Genomic DNA, 18,659 nt, shown 5'->3' on the forward strand with positions numbered 1-18,659 from the left:
TTACAGGAATCATTTGATTGCAGTGATTGCCTCAAAATGTTGTGCAACAAAATATTAAGTTAAGGGTACCATCATTTCTGTCCAGGCCTATTTCATGAGTTTGTTATTTTAAATAATTCTGTTGAAGCATGGTTGAAAAACAATGTCTGACTTTCATTGGTAAATTTTCATAAAAAATTGTATTTAATATTACTTTTGTCAGATTCAAGTTATTTATGTGACCATTGTGAGTAAAAGTGAAAAACCTTTAAAAACACTGTAGCAGCTGTTAAGCATGGTGGTGATTGCATCATGCTCTAGGGCTGTTCTACACTCCACAAAAATAAAGAAGAACTAATTTAGATATCTTCACCAGAACCTCAGATCATCTGCTACTTGGTTGAAACTTGGACACAGTGGTGGTGTGGAATGGGCTTCCAAGTCCTGACCTGAACCCTACTGAAAATAATTGGACTGTGCTTAAGGTTGGATCAGTGCCAATACACCAACGGATTTGATTTGAGCTCAACTAATTCTGCCAACAGGAGTCAAATATCCAACCAAAAGCGTGCTGAAGGATACAAAACCCATCTGGTCGAGGTTTTTTATTCAGTACCTGAGTATTTCATGATGCAGATCTTGTATAAGTGTGACCGGGCTGTAAAAGAGATAGCAGCTATTGATTGTGGGCAGGGCAGGGGGTGGAGCCCATGCATTGATCGACACTCAGACTGATGAAGTTTGCTTTGTGTGTTGTGAATCACAGCGGCCTCAGATTAGCATTGATCTGCCCAATTACGGCCAATTAAAGCGGCCGGAGCTGCTGTATCGATTTCAGACGCAGAGTGTATCTTCTTCTGCTGGAACACACACACACACACTCAGACACACATACTCACACACACTCTCAGAAATTTACACCAGCAATCAGACATGGGTCTTCAGGTCAATAAGTGTGTTTACGAGCCACTCCTGTGGTGGGCAGTGCCGTTAGACTGGTGATGACACCGAGCCATTTCTCTCCACACTGCAAAACAATTACACACCTGTCATCATTAAAGAGCTGACATCAAAGAGAAAGAGCCTACAGCAGTTCAGCTCCACCCACTCAGCCTACAGCAGTGTAGCTCTGGAGGTGCGTTCATTGTTATTTTAATAACAGTATAGTTTAATAAATGTTAATGAACATCATTTTTGTACAGATACCACACACACACACACACACATACACACACACACAAACAAACACATAAACACACACACACACACAAACACACACACACCCACATACAAACACACAGAGCAATTTTCTCTCACCATAACTTTCTTCTATAAGCCCACCCTCATACAACACACACACACACAGTCCACAGCCAGTCCTAATGAAACCCTCAGGGCCCCCAGTAGAGCTTCTGTCTGAGAGATACACGCCTCAGCACACACACACACACACACACACTTATCTATATCCTCCACATCTCAGCAGTAAATCTGAGATGTGGATGATGAACAAAAACACTGTTTCTGTTAATGTGACCGTTTACACACAGCTAACAGATTTATAAAAAGGTCAGGCTTCACTTTATTTATTAATGGATTTAATTGTTTATTTATTTCAAATAAACAAAAAGTAATCAAATACATGTACACGTCGAAAGGGATAGGAAAAACAAAACAACCAACAAACCATAAGCAGTCGAAACACAACCTGTTCTGAACATTAAAGTATAAACCTGAAAATACAGAGATCATCAGATCATCATCAGATCATCATTAATACAGTTCATTAATAAAATCCCTTTATTTACAATTAATACAGTCAGAGAGAGAGAGAGAGAGAGAGAGAGAGAGAGAGAGAGAGAGAGAGAGAGTCAGCTAGATGTTCTCATACTACTGTATACTGATGGTCTGTAGTCATGAGTAAAGTACAGCCTGTGTAGTAGTAATGTACAGTGTGAGGCTTCTGAACAGTGTAATGGTAACATACAGTGTGTCTAATAGTAATGAATATAATGTGAGTTATAAAGGTAATGTACAGTTTGTATAATGGTTATGTACAGTGTGAGTGTGTGTGTTTGTGTAATGGTAATGTATAGTGTGTGTTCAGTGGTAATCTACAGTATGTATAACAGTAATGTATGGTGTGTGTGTGTGTGTGTGTGTGAATAATGGTATTGCATAATGTATAATGTAAAGTATAATGGTATTGTATGGTGTGTGTATAACGCAAATGTGGAGAGTGTGATAATATTGTAGTAATCTACATGTGTGTATATAATGGTAATGTTCAGTGTGTGTATAATAGTAATCTACATATGTGTATATAATGGTAATGTACAGTGTGTGTGTATAATAGTAATCTACATATGTGTATATAATGGTAATGTACAGAGTGTGTGTATAATAGTAATCTGCATGTGTGTATATAATGGTAATGTTCAGTGTGTGTATAATAGTAATCTACATATGTGTATATAATGGTAATGTACAGAGTGTGTGTATAATAGTAATCTGCATGTGTGTATATAATGGTAATGTACAGAGTGTGTGTATAATAGTAATCTGCATGTGTGTATATAATGGTAATGTACAGTGTGTGTATAATAGTAATGTATGGTTTGTGTTTTTGTATAATGGTAATGTACGGTGTGTGTGTGTGTGTGTGTATATATAACAGTAGTGTATGGAGATACAGTGTGATGTATGTAAGCTAATGAAGCTCTGGCTTTCTTCTGATCTCCAGCAGAACTGTGGATTCTTACTGGAAGGATATTTTTAGTAGGATGAACTGATTGATTTTTTCAGAAGTAAATAAAGAGCTAAAGCAGAGAGCTAGAACCAGAACAGAACCACACAGAATCACACAAAACAGCTGATGTTCAAGGTTTTCCTCCTCTACCGCCCTTAGTACTGGTGAACCTGTGATATGAAACCTGCTGCTACCCAGAATTCTACACGGCTAGATAAAGGAAGATAGAGAGAGAGCGGGACACTCACTCATAGAGAGAGAGAGAAGGGGGGTGATAACTGTTCTTCTGTTAGTGATTAGCATCAGTCAGAGAGAGAAAATCAGCAGAACAGAGGAAGGGAGGGGATGGTGTAATGCAGGGCTGAGAGACCCGCTGTGGAGCGTAGGAAGCTTTGTGAAGCAGAGTGCAGAGTTATGAAGCCTGCAGATGATAATGAAGCTGAACTGAGTATAAACAGACGCGTCACTAAAGCTAACAAACCCAGAGTATCACACAGCAAATCACAACAGTAAAGGTTACTGCAGTGTAGAGTGTAACGTCACACATTGCAACATACACTATAGGGACAAAAGTATTGGGACACCTGCTCATTCATTACTTCTTCTGAAATCAAGGGTATTAAAGAGCTTCTGCTTTTGTTGGAGTAACTGTCTCTACTGCCCAGAGAAGAAGACTAGATTTACTAGATTTTGGTGGATCCTTGCTGTAAGGGGTTTGATTGCATTCAGCAACAAGCTCTTTAGTAAGGTCATTAAGTTGTTAGAATGTTGGATGATGATCATTACCCCACCTCATCATCCTCAACTCCCCAATTCATCCCATCCAAAAGTACTGGATGGAGCTCCTCCTCCATTCCAGAGAACACAGTTCCTCCACTGCTCCACAGCTCCTCAATGCTGGGGGTCTTTATACCCCTCTAGCCCACGCCTGGCATTATTAGGCAGCATGGAGCCAATAGGATCATGATGTTGATCTGCTCCAGAGAGTCCTATTCTATTGGCAGTGCTTCTTCTCTACAGGGACTAGACAAGCTGTGTGTGTGCATTTGCACACCTGTGTCAGCAATGGGTGCAGCTTAAAGTAGCTGAATGCATTTGTTAAAAGGGGTGTCCACAGACATTTGGACAGACAGTGAAGGTGTAAAGTGGGGTAATACAGTGTAACAGAGCTGTTGATTTATGGTTGTGAGTAGAGATTCAGAGGGAGGCGGGACCAGAGGGCTCAGAGCGAGGGAGAGTGGTGTAGACAGACAGAGAGAGAGAGCAGTAAGGAGGAGAGGAGGATGGAGGGGTGATGGAGGAGTGCAGAGCTGGACCCCGCTGGCCGGCGTTTGGTCCGTGGGCCGTTACACAGCGGAGTGTTACAGCAGGTGATACACACAGAGTTCAGCTTCCCTGTGCAGAACTGCTGATACCCCGAAGATGCTATAAGACACGCCCCCGATGATGCACATGACTTTCTGTAGTGGATCCCTGCACACACACACACACACACACACACACACACACACACACACAGAGAGAGAAAGAAAACATTTACTGTATAAAGGCTGTGAGAACTAAACAGTCCATAGTTTATTTATTGATTGATTACTTTATTGATTGATTGATTGATTGGGTTGTTTGTATGTTGTCATCTCCAGCTGGTTCTGCACTTGTGCTCTGATTTAAAGAGTTACAATCACCTTTATCCTGTACAGCTCCCCCTACAGGCTATAGCCTGCTCATAACAAGCAATAAAGAACAAACAGAAAAAAAAAACTATTAAAAACAGACCAAAATAAATAAAATAAGACAAACAACAATGAGTACAATGATTCCTAATCAAATTAATTAAAATAACAAATAAAAACTATAACATACATACAGTAAATAATACAACAATTGGGGAAATATTAATATAATGAAATGAAACACAACAAAACAGTATTAACAGATAGTAAACAAATGAAAAATTAAATAAATCTGAGAAAAAGAGAACTAAAATAAAGCACACAAATCAATCAAAAAACAACCCACATTAAAACACAAGAAATTAAATATTCAGCACAGACTCACTTCCACATTTCATTTAAATTCCACATTTATTGATCACACACACACACACACACACAGAACAACACACTGATCTGCATAATAATCACTGTGTGTAAATCTGATCTGCAGATGATGTGTGCAGTGTGTGTGTGTGTGTGTGTGTGTGTGTGTGTGTGTGTGTGTGTGTGTGTGTTAGGGGTAAATGGCCTTTCAGGCTGAGCTCCAGTATTCGGTCACCTGTAGCCCGAGGCATAAACATACACACACACACACACACACACACACACACACTAACACACACACACACACTCCACTCAAACAGGGCAAGAGATGACCATATCAGGGAATGACAGGATGAACGGATCGACAGAACGGAAAAAGAAGAAGTTCTGGACTATGACTCAGCTAAAGGTCAGTACACTGAGGAACTGAGTAATTTCACTCACACACAAACACACACACACACACACACACACACTAACACCACTATTCACTATTGGAAACTGCAGTAAAAAAAAAAAAATATATATATATATATATATATAATGTTTTTGTAACATTAAAAAATAACTTTGGGAAAAATCCTAAATGAAATCATTCATCATAATCATAAATCATTTTCACAATTTGTAAATTCACCACAGATTCACTACAGACAGTAAATTCACCACTGATTCACTACAGACAGTAAATTCACCACTGTTTAAACACAAGAAATCAAATATTTAGCACAGACTCACTTCCACAGAGTTCATTTAAATTCCACATTTATTGATCACACACACACACACACACACACACACACACAGAACAACACACTGATCTACATAATAATCACTGACTCTAGTGTGTAAATCTGATCTGCAGATGATGTGTGCAGTGTGTGTGTGTGTGTGTGTGTGTGTGTGTATGTGTGTGTGTGTGTGTGTGTGTGTGTGTGTGTGTGTGTGTGTGTGTGTGTTAGGGGTAAATGGCCTTTCAGGCTGAGCTCCATTCAGACAGTAAATTCACCACTGTTTCACTACAGACAGTAATTTCACCACTGATTCACTACAGACAGTAATTTCACCACTGATTCACTACAGACAGTAATTTCACCACTGATTCACTACAGACAGTAATTTCACCACTGATTCACTACAGACAGTAAATTTACCACTGTTTCACTACAGACAGTAAATTCACCACTGATTCACTACAGACAGTAAATTTACCACTGTTTCACTACAGACAGTAAATTCACTGATTCACTACAGAAAGTAAATTCAATGATTCACTACAGAAAGTAAATTCACTGATTCACTACAGAAAGTAAATTCAATGATTCACTACAGATAGTAAATTCAATGATTCACTACAGATAGTAAATTCAATGATTCACTACAGAAAGTAAATTCACCACTGATTCACTACAGACAGTAAATTTACCACTGATTCACTACAGACAGTAAATTCACCACTGATTCACTACAGACAGTAAATTTACCACTGTTTCACTACAGACAGTAAATTCACTGATTCACTACAGACAGTAAATTTACCACTGTTTCACTACAGACAGTAAATTCACCACTGATTCACTACAGACAGTAAATTTACCACTGTTTCACTACAGACAGTAAATTCACTGATTCACTACAGACAGTAAATTTACCACTGTTTCACTACAGACAGTAAATTCACCACTGATTCACTACAGACAGTAAATTTACCACTGTTTCACTACAGACAGTAAATTCACTGATTCACTACAGAAAGTAAATTCAATAATTCACTACAGAAAGTAAATTCACTGATTCACTACAGAAAGTAAATTCAATGATTCACTACAGATAGTAAATTCAATGATTCACTACAGAAAGTAAATTCACTGATTCACTACAGAAAGCAAATTCAATGATTCACTACAGATAGTAAATTCAATGATTCACTACAGATAGTAAATTCAATGATTCACTACAGACAGTAATTTCACCACTGATTCACTATAGACAGTAAATTTACCACTGTTTCACTACAGACAGTAAATTCACCACTGATTCACTACAGACAGTAAATTTACCACTGTTTCACTACAGACAGTAAATTCACTGATTCACTACAGAAAGTAAATTCAATGATTCACTACAGAAAGTAAATTCACTGATTCACTACAGAAAGTAAATTCAATGATTCACTACAGATAGTAAATTCACTGATTCACTACAGAAAGTAAATTCAATGATTCACTACAGAAAGTAAATTCACCACTGATTCACTACAGACTGTAAATTCACTGATTCACTACAGAAAGTAAATTCACCACTGATTCACTACAGACAGTAGATTCATGGATTCACTGTATAACCCATGACTAAGAACCTTTCTGTTTCTGTTATTTTATTATTCTGACAGTATTTTTACACCACACACAGATTATTATATCATACAGACCTTTCAAGGGGGAGTGTAATCATGCCCTTCAGATCACTGGAAGCAGACTTGTACTAATGTAACACACTGTTACACTGTAAAGTGTAAAGTTGTGTAGAATAGCTGTGTAAAGTGCAAAGCTGTGTAGAATAGCTGTGTAAAGCGTAAAGTTGTGTAGAATAGCTGTGTAAAGTGTAAAGCTGTGTAGAATAGCAGTGTAAAATGTAATGTTGTGTAGAATAGCTGTGTAAAGCTGTGTAGAATAGCTGTGTAAAGCATAAAGTTGTGTAGAATAGCTGTGTAAAGTGTAAAGCTGTGTAGAATAGCAGTGTAAAGCGTAAAGTTGTGTAGAATAGCTGTGTAAAGCTGTGTAGAATAGCAGTGTAAAGTGTAATGTTGTGTAGAATAGCTGTGTAAAGCTGTGTAGAATAGCTGTGTAAAGTGTAATATTGTGTAGAATAGCTGTGTAAAGCTGTGTAGAATAGCTGTGTAAAGTGTAATATTGTGTAGAATAGCTGTGTAAAGCTGTGTAGAATAGCAGTGTAAAGCGTAAAGTTGGGTAGAATAGCAGTGTAAAGTGTAAAGTTGGGTAGAATAGCTGTGTAAAGTGTAAAGCTGTGTAGAGTATCTGTGTAAAGTTGGTAGTATATATATAGTGTAATTTACAGTGCAGTGCAGAGTGTTAAATTATGTATGATGTAAGATTGTAAAGTACAGTGATGTAATGCAATTACCCAGCATCCTCCTGGTGGTGCAGTAATTGATCTTACCGTCCTCCATGACGAGAACTTCTTTCTGGCACATGTCCTGAACGTTCACGGTGCAGTTAACGATAAACTCAGGAGAAGAGCAGTCATCCTGCTGGACCTCCTCACACTGATAACACTGAATCTGCAGAGCAGCACCTACAAACACACACACACACACACACACACACAAAGATATAGTTATAATTTTTCTAGAAAAACAATCACGTTATTAATTATTGTAATAGTATACATATATACATACATAGTATATATACATTTATACATTTATATACATTGATATATATATATATATATATATATATATATATATATATATATATATATATATATATATATATATATATATATATATCTTAAATGCAAGGTTTATATTATGAACTATAAATGTATTATAGTTTAATTATATTATTATTATTATTATTATTATTATTATTATTATTATTATTACATTTCTCACAAATGATCAGAGTATGTTACACTGAAAAAATCACAGTCTAAAACAGTACTAATAGAATATACAATAAAACTAAAGCTGAAAACTGATTCAGTGAAGGTACTGTACTCGGCTAATGATCGGTTCTGATCTGTGCGTACACATTTAACACTGGTTTTATATAATGGTAATTCTGGTGCTGCTGCAAATGTGCAATACAGAGTAAGAGTACGATAAACACGAGGAACAGCTAAAGTCTTCATCCTGAAAAACAAACATACATTTTACTATAAATGAAAGATTCAGCTCCAGAAAGGAAAAAATCACCCAGGAATTTGTTTAAAAAAAGTTACTTTCTGGACCTGATTTAATAATAAGTATAATTTGATAATAATATTATGTATATATATATATATATATATTAAATCATCAACAGAAATCTGTCCTGATTATATCTTCTAAACGATTTCTCCATTCTAACATTCTCCCTCTGTATACACTCATATACCACAGTCTGTGTGTGTGTGTGTGTGTGTGTGTGTGTGTGTGTGTGTGTGTGAGAGTGTGTGAGTGTGACCTTTTCAAGCCCTAATGCTGGTTAATTAGGTGAGAAATTACAAAAGTTGCAACTGAATCAAACATTAATAAGAGCACTGGGGTGTTATTTATCACAACAGGGAGACTGCACGCAAAAGTGTATGAGTGTGTGTGTGTGTGTGTGTGTGTGTTTTTGGGAGACTAACAGGAAATGAAGTGCAGGCTGGGGAATTTCAGTGAGCTGACCACAGTGGAGGTCACTCTGAGCTGGTGTTTATTAACCCCCTCTTTCTCGGTTGCCGTCGGCGATAATAAAATCCTGCTGTCGTTTTTATCTGAATTATTTCTGAAACAGGAGAAGGAACTGCGTGGGTTTTCACCAGGAAGAAAAAAACTTGATTTATCAGCTTTGAGGGTTTTTTTTTATCAGAATCAGAATAATTTTTTATACTTTCTACTGGATGCAGGGTGCAGTCATGTGCCTAAACCTTTTTCTTAAACACTGTAGTCACTTATTTTATTATTAAATGAACTTATTATTTTGAAGACATTTACATTTACACTGAAGACATTTAGCAGAAGTTCTTCTCCAGAGCCACAGAAATGCTTCACTGGAAAATAGCCTTTGCTAGTTTGTACAGAGAGCCCAACAGATCCCTCCAAACATAGATACTACTAAACACAGAAGTCAGTATGGAATATTAAATGTGAAATATTATCTTTATTATTATTATTATTAGTAGTAGTAGTAGTAGTAGTATATTTTTTATTTTTTTTATTATTATTTTTAAAACAATAAAAAAGAACTACATTATTGTTTTATAATAACAAGCCAAATTAACCACTCAATTACTTAAAACTAGAAAATGCATTACTGCATTATTACTTATAAAAGCAAAGCTGAAACATTCTTTGTAAAATTTATCAATTATAATTAATGAAAAACAAAAAAGTAAACAATTATTGCATTATTTTTATGAGGTATTTTAGTGTGTTGATAAATATATAGTTAAGAATTGAAATGAACGTTTTTAATAATGCACATCATCTACGGGATGAAGAGAGGCTGGTAAAGAAAGGAATTGTGGGTGTTTTTGGTTTATAAACTCAGACGCTAGAAGAGGAGCTCAGGGGAAGAACTGGACTGCAGGATAAGACATGGATTCTAATGCAGCCTAGCACACCATGCTAAGAGCAGTTATAATGTATAATGCAGGAAGAAAGACGGTAGTAAATCCTGCTTCATCACATCTCTGTGGTCATTCGATCTGCTGGACAGAAACGCTCGGCCTGGGCAGGAAAAGCCTTCCCCAGTGGAACTGCCTCAAGTCTAGAGGAGCTTTAAACCGACGGTATCCACAGTATTCCTGGAAACAAGCACAACGATCAGATTTATAAACCTGAACGGTGGAAGAGCAAGGACCGTCAGAGGGACCGGTAAAACAGACCCTCAGGAGGACTGCTCTAATATGACCTTCATGGAAGAGTCCTCACCATTCAACTCAGCACTGGAAGCTCCAGAAGAACATCTAAGCAAGTCTGATGTGTTTAGTAAACAGTCCTGTGAACTGATGAAGATAAAACAGGGTGTTTCTGAAGCACTGAACGATAAGCTGAAACAAACAAGAGCTAAACGTTTACAAGCGATTATACTTGTCCAGGGGGCGCCACTGAGTACTGACCATGCAGGGTGCCCAACCGTGCTTCAGGTCCTTTTATTTAATTTATTTATTTTTTAACTGTAACAGATGATAAAAAGGTTACTATTGAATATAATTTACAGAAATGTTTCCTATTTAACTTCATAATGTTTAGAGTTCAGGTGATCTGCAACTCTCTTAACTATTCACGCTAACAGACATTTAGATCAGGGGTGCCCAAACTTTTGCATGCCACTGTGTAAAGACAAATTTTGAATTTTATGAAGGTAAATTACTAATTACTCAACTTCATAGTTCTTGAAGGCTAATTGGCTAGGCTAGGCCAGGCTACGCAACTACTGTGACCCGTCTAGGTTCTGTAAACCAGCCAATCAGAGCAGAGCTTATCTCAGTAAAAGGACAATCAGAGTGTTTCATTCTGAGATAAAATAACAGGGTGGTAAATAGGCTTGTTAAACCACATATGAGAATTTTTCACCACATCTGAGAACTCACACACTTACTGTTGATTCTACTGGTTTATTTCATTCGTGTTAAGATTTTTTATTATTCTGCCAGTGGAATAAAAACAAGCATTTTGTTTTAAATTAAAAATGTAAAAAAGGTTCAAGAAATAATTTTATAATATTCATAAAACAATTTCAAAATTAGAAGCAGCAGATATTTCTATTTTTATTATTATCTTTTATTCTTTTTATTTAAAATTTAATTTGCTGAAATATTATACTGGATCATTTTAACAACGACATTTTTGTCCATATCGGCCAGCACGGGCCAAAGCAGCAACTTCACGACCTAAACACTCTTACAGACGTACACTATTCTTTCAACAACCCCGTAACGATACACAATGTTATTACTGCAGTTAAATGTGTTTGACTTGCAAAGAAACTAGTTTTTGCACATAGAAAAAATACGTCCACCCGAACACACACACACACACACACACACACTCGTATTCAGAACATCAGTATGACAATCATCTGAAGTGTTCATCAGCGGCCGTGCACTAAAGAACCACTCTAAAAGGCCACGACAACGAGATATCATCACCAACACCATCATCACCATCATCATCATCATCGTAATGGGCCCATTTCATGTGGCACCGATGCGACCCTCGTGATGACACACACACACACTCGCAGCGGGATCCTCAGTGTGTAATGGAGCTGCTAGCGCAAAGCATGGATGAGGGTGATTTACTAACCTATATTAATAAACATAACCCAGTCATAAAGCATCAGAGCGGGATATTAATGTGTAAACGGCTGCTGATCAGCCGCGGGTCGGCCTGAGTAATGTGTAATAAACACAGGCTGCTTAATGAATAATGAGGCTTTATAATGGAGAGCGAGGCCAGCTGAAGGATTTAACACTGTTATAAAGCTTCTCATGGTGAACGCTACAGAAGCACTGACCTTTCTCTTCAGCCTCACACACACACACACACACACACACACACACACACACAGAGAAGTATTACAGCCGAGACACTGGGCCGTTCTGAAGTACATATATATGGAGCTGGATATAGAGCTCAGAAAAGCATGCAGCATACGCTCCCTGACACCGAGTCCGACAGCCATAACCTACTGTGCTCCCACCACCACTTCCGTAGCTGTCAGTGGAGACTTCTCATTCAGATGTGTGCCCCCATCCTCCACCAGTCCTCCACCAGTCCTCCACCAGTCCTCCAGCAAGTCTTGTTTTCGCTCTAAATGTGGATAATTAAACTGCGCTTGGCGTCTCTGGGCACGTCCTGCAGGAGTGATTACTGCTCAGCTGGGCATCGCTTTTGCTTTCATAATTAAACTCAAGGATTCATTAGTGAGGGTCCACTAACAGTACACGCACTGTAGGACTGGGTTTAGAGTTTAGGATTAAGATTAGGGTTAGGGTTTAGGGTTTTTTTTTTTGAGAGAGAGAGAGAGAGAAAGCTCTAGTCTTGGTTAAGGTTGAGGGGTGGGTACAATATCTCATAAAGAACATTCCATTAAGGGGTTCTTTAAAGACCCAAACTTGGTTCTTGGTTCTGTAATGGCACAACTACAAAGAAACACCCTTATTTAGGAGCATTGGATTGGGTTTGAGGGTTTGGGGGGTTCGTTTTGAGGTTAGGGACACAGCAGATGGATGGTTGGAGTCTTGGGGTTACAGAGTTCAGGATGGAGTTTGAGGACTGAGATGGGGGGGTTGTGTTAAAAAGTCGTGGCTGGAGTTTGGGTTAGAGGTTCTGACTGGGGTTAGAAGGTTGGGGTTAGAGGTTCAGGATGGGGTTAGAAGGTTGGGGTTAGAGGTTCAGGATGGTGTTAGAAGGTTGGGGTTAGAGGTTCAGGCTGGGGTTAGAAGGTTGGGGTTAGAGGCTCAGGCTGGGGTTAGAAGGTTGGGGTTAGAGGCTCAGGCTGGGGTTAGAAGGTTGGGGTTAGAGGTTCAGGCTGGGGTTAGAAGGTTGGGGTTAGAGGCTCAGGCTGGGGTTAGAAGGTTGGGGTTAGAAGGTTGGGGTTAGAGGTTCAGGCTGGGGTTAGAAGGTTGGGGTTAGAGGGTTCAGGCTGGGGTTAGAAGGTTGGGGTTAGAGGTTCAGGCTGGGGTTAGAAGGTTGGGGTTAGAGGGTTTAGCATAGAGGACTCAGGTTGGGGTTGAAAGGTTAGGATTAGAGGGATCTGAGTGGTGTTAGAGTGGTTGGGATTAAAGAGTTTAGGGTGTGGCCCGAGAGTTGTCGTTAATAATACAGGGCTCAGGGTACGGTTAGAGGGCTGCAGATGGGGTGAGCTTGGTATTAAAGAGCTGGGATTAAGGGCTGAGACTAGAGGTTTGGGTTTCTGATGGGCAAAGGGCCTTCATTATTAATATCTTCCTTCATTCAATATCGTCATCATTAATAGAATCACTCATCTGTTCAGTTTGTGGTACATTTTGGATTTCAGACAACCATTGCACATAGCGTTCAGTAGCCGATACTGCTAATGCTGATACACCTACTGATTTTTTATTGGACACCAAGAAAGAAAAAAGTTCCCGTGTAAAATAAACTCCTGTGCTTCCGGCCGAACGGCATCTGTTATAGCTGCTATATATAACCAGGGTAACGTAGGGACTGTTCTAGCTACTGCTAAAGATTCGGCCTTGGGGCTCTCAAGGACACCATAGAAAAAGGGCCGTGCTACCTTTTTTACGGCAAAGTTGTAGGTTTCATTATCAGCTTTTTAAAAAATATTAACCGACTTGGTTATAAACTGACTATCCACTAAATGCCTCCTTTACTAATGTTAATACACGAACCTCTGCTCACATCTCGAGCAGACGTATGGTCAGAAGGAACAGATCAAAGTGCACAAACTTGCAGACGGGGGAGATCAGGAGATTCCTCCCAGGCTGGGACTGAACCCCTAAGCGCACTCGGGAGATGAAGCTGCTGTACCTCACTAATGAAGTGATTTTAGTTTAGAGGAGCCGGGAGCGAAGCCCTGAGAGAGGAGCTGAACACGCTACAGCATTGACCTGCAGACTCAACACTGCAGAGACCGCTGGGGGGCTAACGTCAATACTGAAGCCTCTAACAGTCAACGAGCGGCAGCAACGACATGCGCCGGGTGACCAAGACACACAGAAGAGCAAGCAATTAATCTACCAGGATCAAAGAAACACCAGCCAGTGCATCACTCACTCCTCACACTCGTCAGCCTCCCTGTCTTCTTTTATCTTCTGCACATGGACAGCAACACCACACCGACACTTTTCATCTGTTCATCTACAGTTCCTCTCAGGCGTAACAGGTTCCCCATCATCAGAACCACGGCCACTTTACTGATCAACTTAAACACTGAGGAATCAGTCACCATCATCACCACCATCATCATCATCACCATCATTATCAGCATCATTACCACCACCGCCGCCTCTATCATCAACATCATCATCATCATCATCATCATCATCATCTCCACTCACCTGCTCCCAGAAACAGCACCAGTAGGCTCACACACACCAGCATCCTCCAGAATGGCAGCAGCGCCGGCGTGCCGCTCATCGTCTCTCCCCCCTATACACACACTCTCTCACACACACACATACACTCACTCCGCCGTGACCACAGCGCCGGACTGTCAGCACGCTATCATTCCACACAGAGAACATCACAGAGAGAGAGAGAGAGAGAGAGAGAGAGACAGAGAGAGAGAGAGAGAGAGAGAGAGAGAGAGAGAGAGAGAGAGAGAGAGACAGAGAGACAGAGAGAGAGAGAGAGAGACAGAGAGAGAGAGAGACAGAGAGACAGAGAGACAGAGAGAGAGAGAGAGAGAGACACGTGATGTGTGTGGACAATGATGAGGGCGCAGAGGGGAGGAGAAGAGGAAAGAAAAGAGAAGAGATCAGAGGAGAAAGAGGAGAGGATGGAATAGAGGAGAAGGGAGAAGAGTGGAAAATGAGGGAAGGCTGAGAGTGGAGCAGAGCGAAAACTGAAGAGCTGAGAGATGGCGAGGAAGAAAATAAGAGATGTGAAAACATGAGAAAGAGGAGGAGATGAGGAAGAAAGAGGAGATGAGGAAAGATAGAGAAGGAGATATGGAGGAAAAGAGGAAGATATGGGAAAGAAAAGAAGCAGGAAAAGAGTAGAAGGAGATGAGGAGGAGAAGAAGAAGAGGAGGAGAGGAGGAGGAGGAGAAGAAGAAGAGGAGGAGAGGAGGATATGAGTGGAGCAGAGCAAAAACTGAAGAGCTGAGAAACAGCGAGGAAGAAAATAAGAGATGTGAAAACATGAGAAAGAAGAGGAGATTAAGAGCAAAAGAGGAGGAGATGAAAAAGAAAAAAAGAGGAGGAGAGGTGGAAGAAAAGAGGAGGAGAAGATGAAGAAGAAATGAGGAGGAGGAGATGAAAAAGAAAAGAGGACGGGGGGATGAGGAAGAAAGAGGAGGAGGAGATGAGGAAGAAAAGAGGAGATGATGAAAGATGGAGAAGGAGATATGGAGGAAAAAAGGAGGATGAAATATGAAGGAAAAGAAGAAGATATGGGGAAGAAAAGAAGAGGAGATGAGCAGGAAAAGAGTAGAAGAAGATGAGGTGGAGGAGAGGAGGAGGAGGAGAAGAGGAAATGAGGAGGAGGAGAAGAGGAAAAGGAGAAGAGGAGAAGAGGAGGACGGGAGGGGGAGAAGACAGAGAGGAGATAAGGAGGAGAGGAGGAAAAAATGAGGAGAAGGAGATGAGGAGGAAGAGATGAGGAGGAGAGGAAGAGATGAGGGGGAGGAGATAAGGAAGAGAGAAGAAGAAGATGAGGAGAGAAGAAGAAGATGAGGAGGAGATGAGGAGGAGAAGATGAGCAGAAGGAGATGAGGAGGAGGAGAGGAGGTGAGGAGGAGAAGATGAAGAGGAGGAGAGGAGGAGAGGAGGGGAGGGAGAGGGGGAGGAGATGAGGAGGAGATGAGGAGATGAGAATATGAGGAGGAAAGGGAAGTGATCAGAGAAGAAAGAGGAGAGGATGGAATAGAGGAGGAGGAGGAGATGAGGAGGAGGAGAGGAGGATATGAGTGGAGCAGAGCGAAAATTGAAAAGCTGAGAAACGGCAAGGAAGAAAATAAGAGAAGTGAAAACAGGAGAAAGAGGAGGAGATTAAGAGCAAAAGAGGAGGAGATGAAAAAGAAAAGAAGAGGAGGAGAGGAGGAAGAAAAGAGGAGGAGGAGATGAAAAAGAAATGAGGAGGAGGAGAGGAGGAAAAAAAGAGGAGGAGGAGGAGAGGAGGAAGAAAGGAGGAGGAGATGAAAAAGAAAAGAGAAGGAGGAGAGGAGGAAGAAAAGAGGAGGAGGAGATAAGGAGAAAAAGAGGAGGAGGAGATAAGTAGAAAAAGAGGAGGAGGAGATGAAAAAGAAAAGAGGAGGAGGAGAGGAGGAAGAAAAGAGGAGGAGGAGATAAGGAGGAAAAGAGCAGATGAGGAAAGATGGAGAAGGAGATATGGAGGGAAAAAGGAGGATGAGATATGGGGAAGAAAAAAAGAGGAGATGAGCAGGAAAAGAGTAAAAGGAGATTAGGAGAAGGAAATGAGGTGGAGGAGAGGAGGAGGAGATGAGAAGGAGGAGAGGAGGAGAAGAGGAAGAGGAGAATAGGAGGAGGGGAGGGGGAGAGGAGGAGAAGAAGAGAAGAGGAGGAGAAGAGGAAGAGGAGAATAGGAGGAGGGGAGGGGGAGAGGAGGAGAAGAAGAGAAGAGGAGGAGATGAGGAGGAGGAAAGAAGGAGATGAGGAGGAGAGGAGGAAAAGATGAGGAGAAGGAGATGAGGAGGAGAGGAGGAGGAGATGAGAGGAGGAGAAGGGGAGGAGATGAGGAGGAGAGAGGAGAGGAAATGAGGAGGAGAGGAGAAGGAGATGAGAGGAGGAGAAGGGGAGGAGGAGGGGAGGAGATGAGGAGGAGAGAGGAGAGGAAATGAGGAGGAGAGGAGAAGGAGATGTGGAGGAGGAGATGAGGAGGAGAGGAGGAGATGAGAGGAGGAGAAGGGGAGGAGATGAGGAGGAGAGAGAAGAGGAAATGAGGAGGAGAGGAGAAGGAGATGTGGAGGAGGAGATGAGGAGGAGAGGAGGAGGAGATGAGAGGAGGAGAAGGGGAGGAGGAGATGAGGAGGAGAGGAGGAGATGTGGAGGAGGAGATGAGGAGTAGAGGAGGAGATGAGGAGGAGGAGAGGAGGAGATGTGGAGGAGGAGATGAGGAGAAGGAGATGAGGAGGAGGAGGAGAGGAGGAGAGGAGGAGGAGGGCACCTCAGAGATCTGGACTGGAACCTGGAGGCCAGCTCTACAGAGCAAAAACAATAAGCAGTAATTACCCAGCTGTCATTTTCCCACTGGGAGCCAGCGGAGCAGGACCAGCACTGATAACACTCCCAGCGTCCCCCTCCATTAACCACCGCTGACCATCATTTATTACTCAACTCTGACTGCTTGTCCCCCTCGCCTCCTGTCCTCACTGGTCGGATGTTCCCTGTCCCTTTGTCTTGTCCTTATTGACTGAATATGTAGTCTCATCTTCTTCTCCTCATTTCCTCGGTAGAGTTCTGTCTCCATGACCTGTTTTTTACTTTTGAATTTGTATCTTTTTTGTCCTCTTTGTCCCGATCGGTTGGACATTAATGGCCTGTCTTTTTTGTCAATCTCTGATTGATCTGAATTGTTGTCCTGCTCTCTTGTCTTGTTGCTTTTCCCTCCTTGTTCTGATTGGTTAGATATTTGCAGCCCCGCCTTGTTGTACTGATTGGTCTGAAATTCTTAGTTCCAACTTCTAGTCCTGCTGGAATGGATCTGCTTAGTCCCCTTGTCCTCCCATGCCCCGACTGTCCAGTCTTCTGGTCCCCTTGTCCTTGTTGATTTCATAGCACCAATTACATCAAATATTACAAAACTGTAATACGTTTTAAGCTCTGTCTTTCAGGTAGGACACACACACACACACTTACATTTACGGCATTTAGCAGACGCGCTTCTCCAGAGCGACTTACAAAGTGCTTTGCTATTTACTCAAGAAAAGCCTCAGCTAGTTAGAATAGACTAATAGTTCAAAGATACCTCTAATCTTAGACATTACTAAACACAATACAATACGGTGACCATAGAACTATTCGTCCAAGTACTCTCAGAAGAGGAGGGTCTTCAGTCTGGGTTTGAGGACAGTGAGCGTTGGACTCTGCCGTTCAGACACCCAGGGGAAGCTCGTTCCACCACTTCGGGGCAGGACAGTAAAAAGTCTGGACGCTCGTCTTCCGTGGATCTTAAAGGATGGCGGGTCGAGCCGAGCCGTACTTGAAGCTCGAAGGGCTCTTGGTGCAGACCGGCTTTTGACCATCACCATCAAGTGCGGAGGGGCTGGCTGGTCCAGTCTTGGCTTTGTAGACCAGAGTCAGGGTCTGAATCTGATGAGGGCAGCAGCTACTGGAAGCCAGTGGAGAGAACGCAGCAGTGGAGTGACATGGCTGAATTTTGGAACATTGAAGACGACCCGTGCCGCTGCATTCTGGATGAGTTGCAGGGGTCTGATGGTGCGCAGAGGGAGACTAGTCAGAAGAGAGCTGCAGTGGTCAAGTCTTGAAGTGACGAGAGACTGAACAAG

At 41.2% G+C, this 18,659-nt stretch overlaps 1 protein-coding gene across 1 annotated transcript; it reads right to left on the reverse strand.

Annotated features, from left to right (window-relative positions):
- Nucleotides 1-1,630: 1,630 nt before the first annotated feature.
- Nucleotides 1,631-14,725, reverse strand: LOC140535793 (ly6/PLAUR domain-containing protein 1-like). The gene is made up of 3 exons (XM_072657299.1): nt 14,530-14,725; nt 7,948-8,082; nt 1,631-4,201 (listed from the first exon to the last, which is right to left on the reverse strand). Exons 1-3 carry the CDS (start codon nt 14,606-14,608, stop codon nt 3,951-3,953), a joined length of 465 nt encoding a protein of 154 aa, XP_072513400.1. The 5' UTR covers nt 14,609-14,725; the 3' UTR covers nt 1,631-3,950.
- Between the last annotated feature and the right edge of the window lie 3,934 nt (nt 14,726-18,659).

The sequence above is a fragment of the Salminus brasiliensis genome, chromosome 15 (assembly GCF_030463535.1).
Source record: "Salminus brasiliensis chromosome 15, fSalBra1.hap2, whole genome shotgun sequence".
Classification (NCBI taxonomy): Eukaryota; Metazoa; Chordata; class Actinopteri; order Characiformes; family Bryconidae; genus Salminus; species Salminus brasiliensis.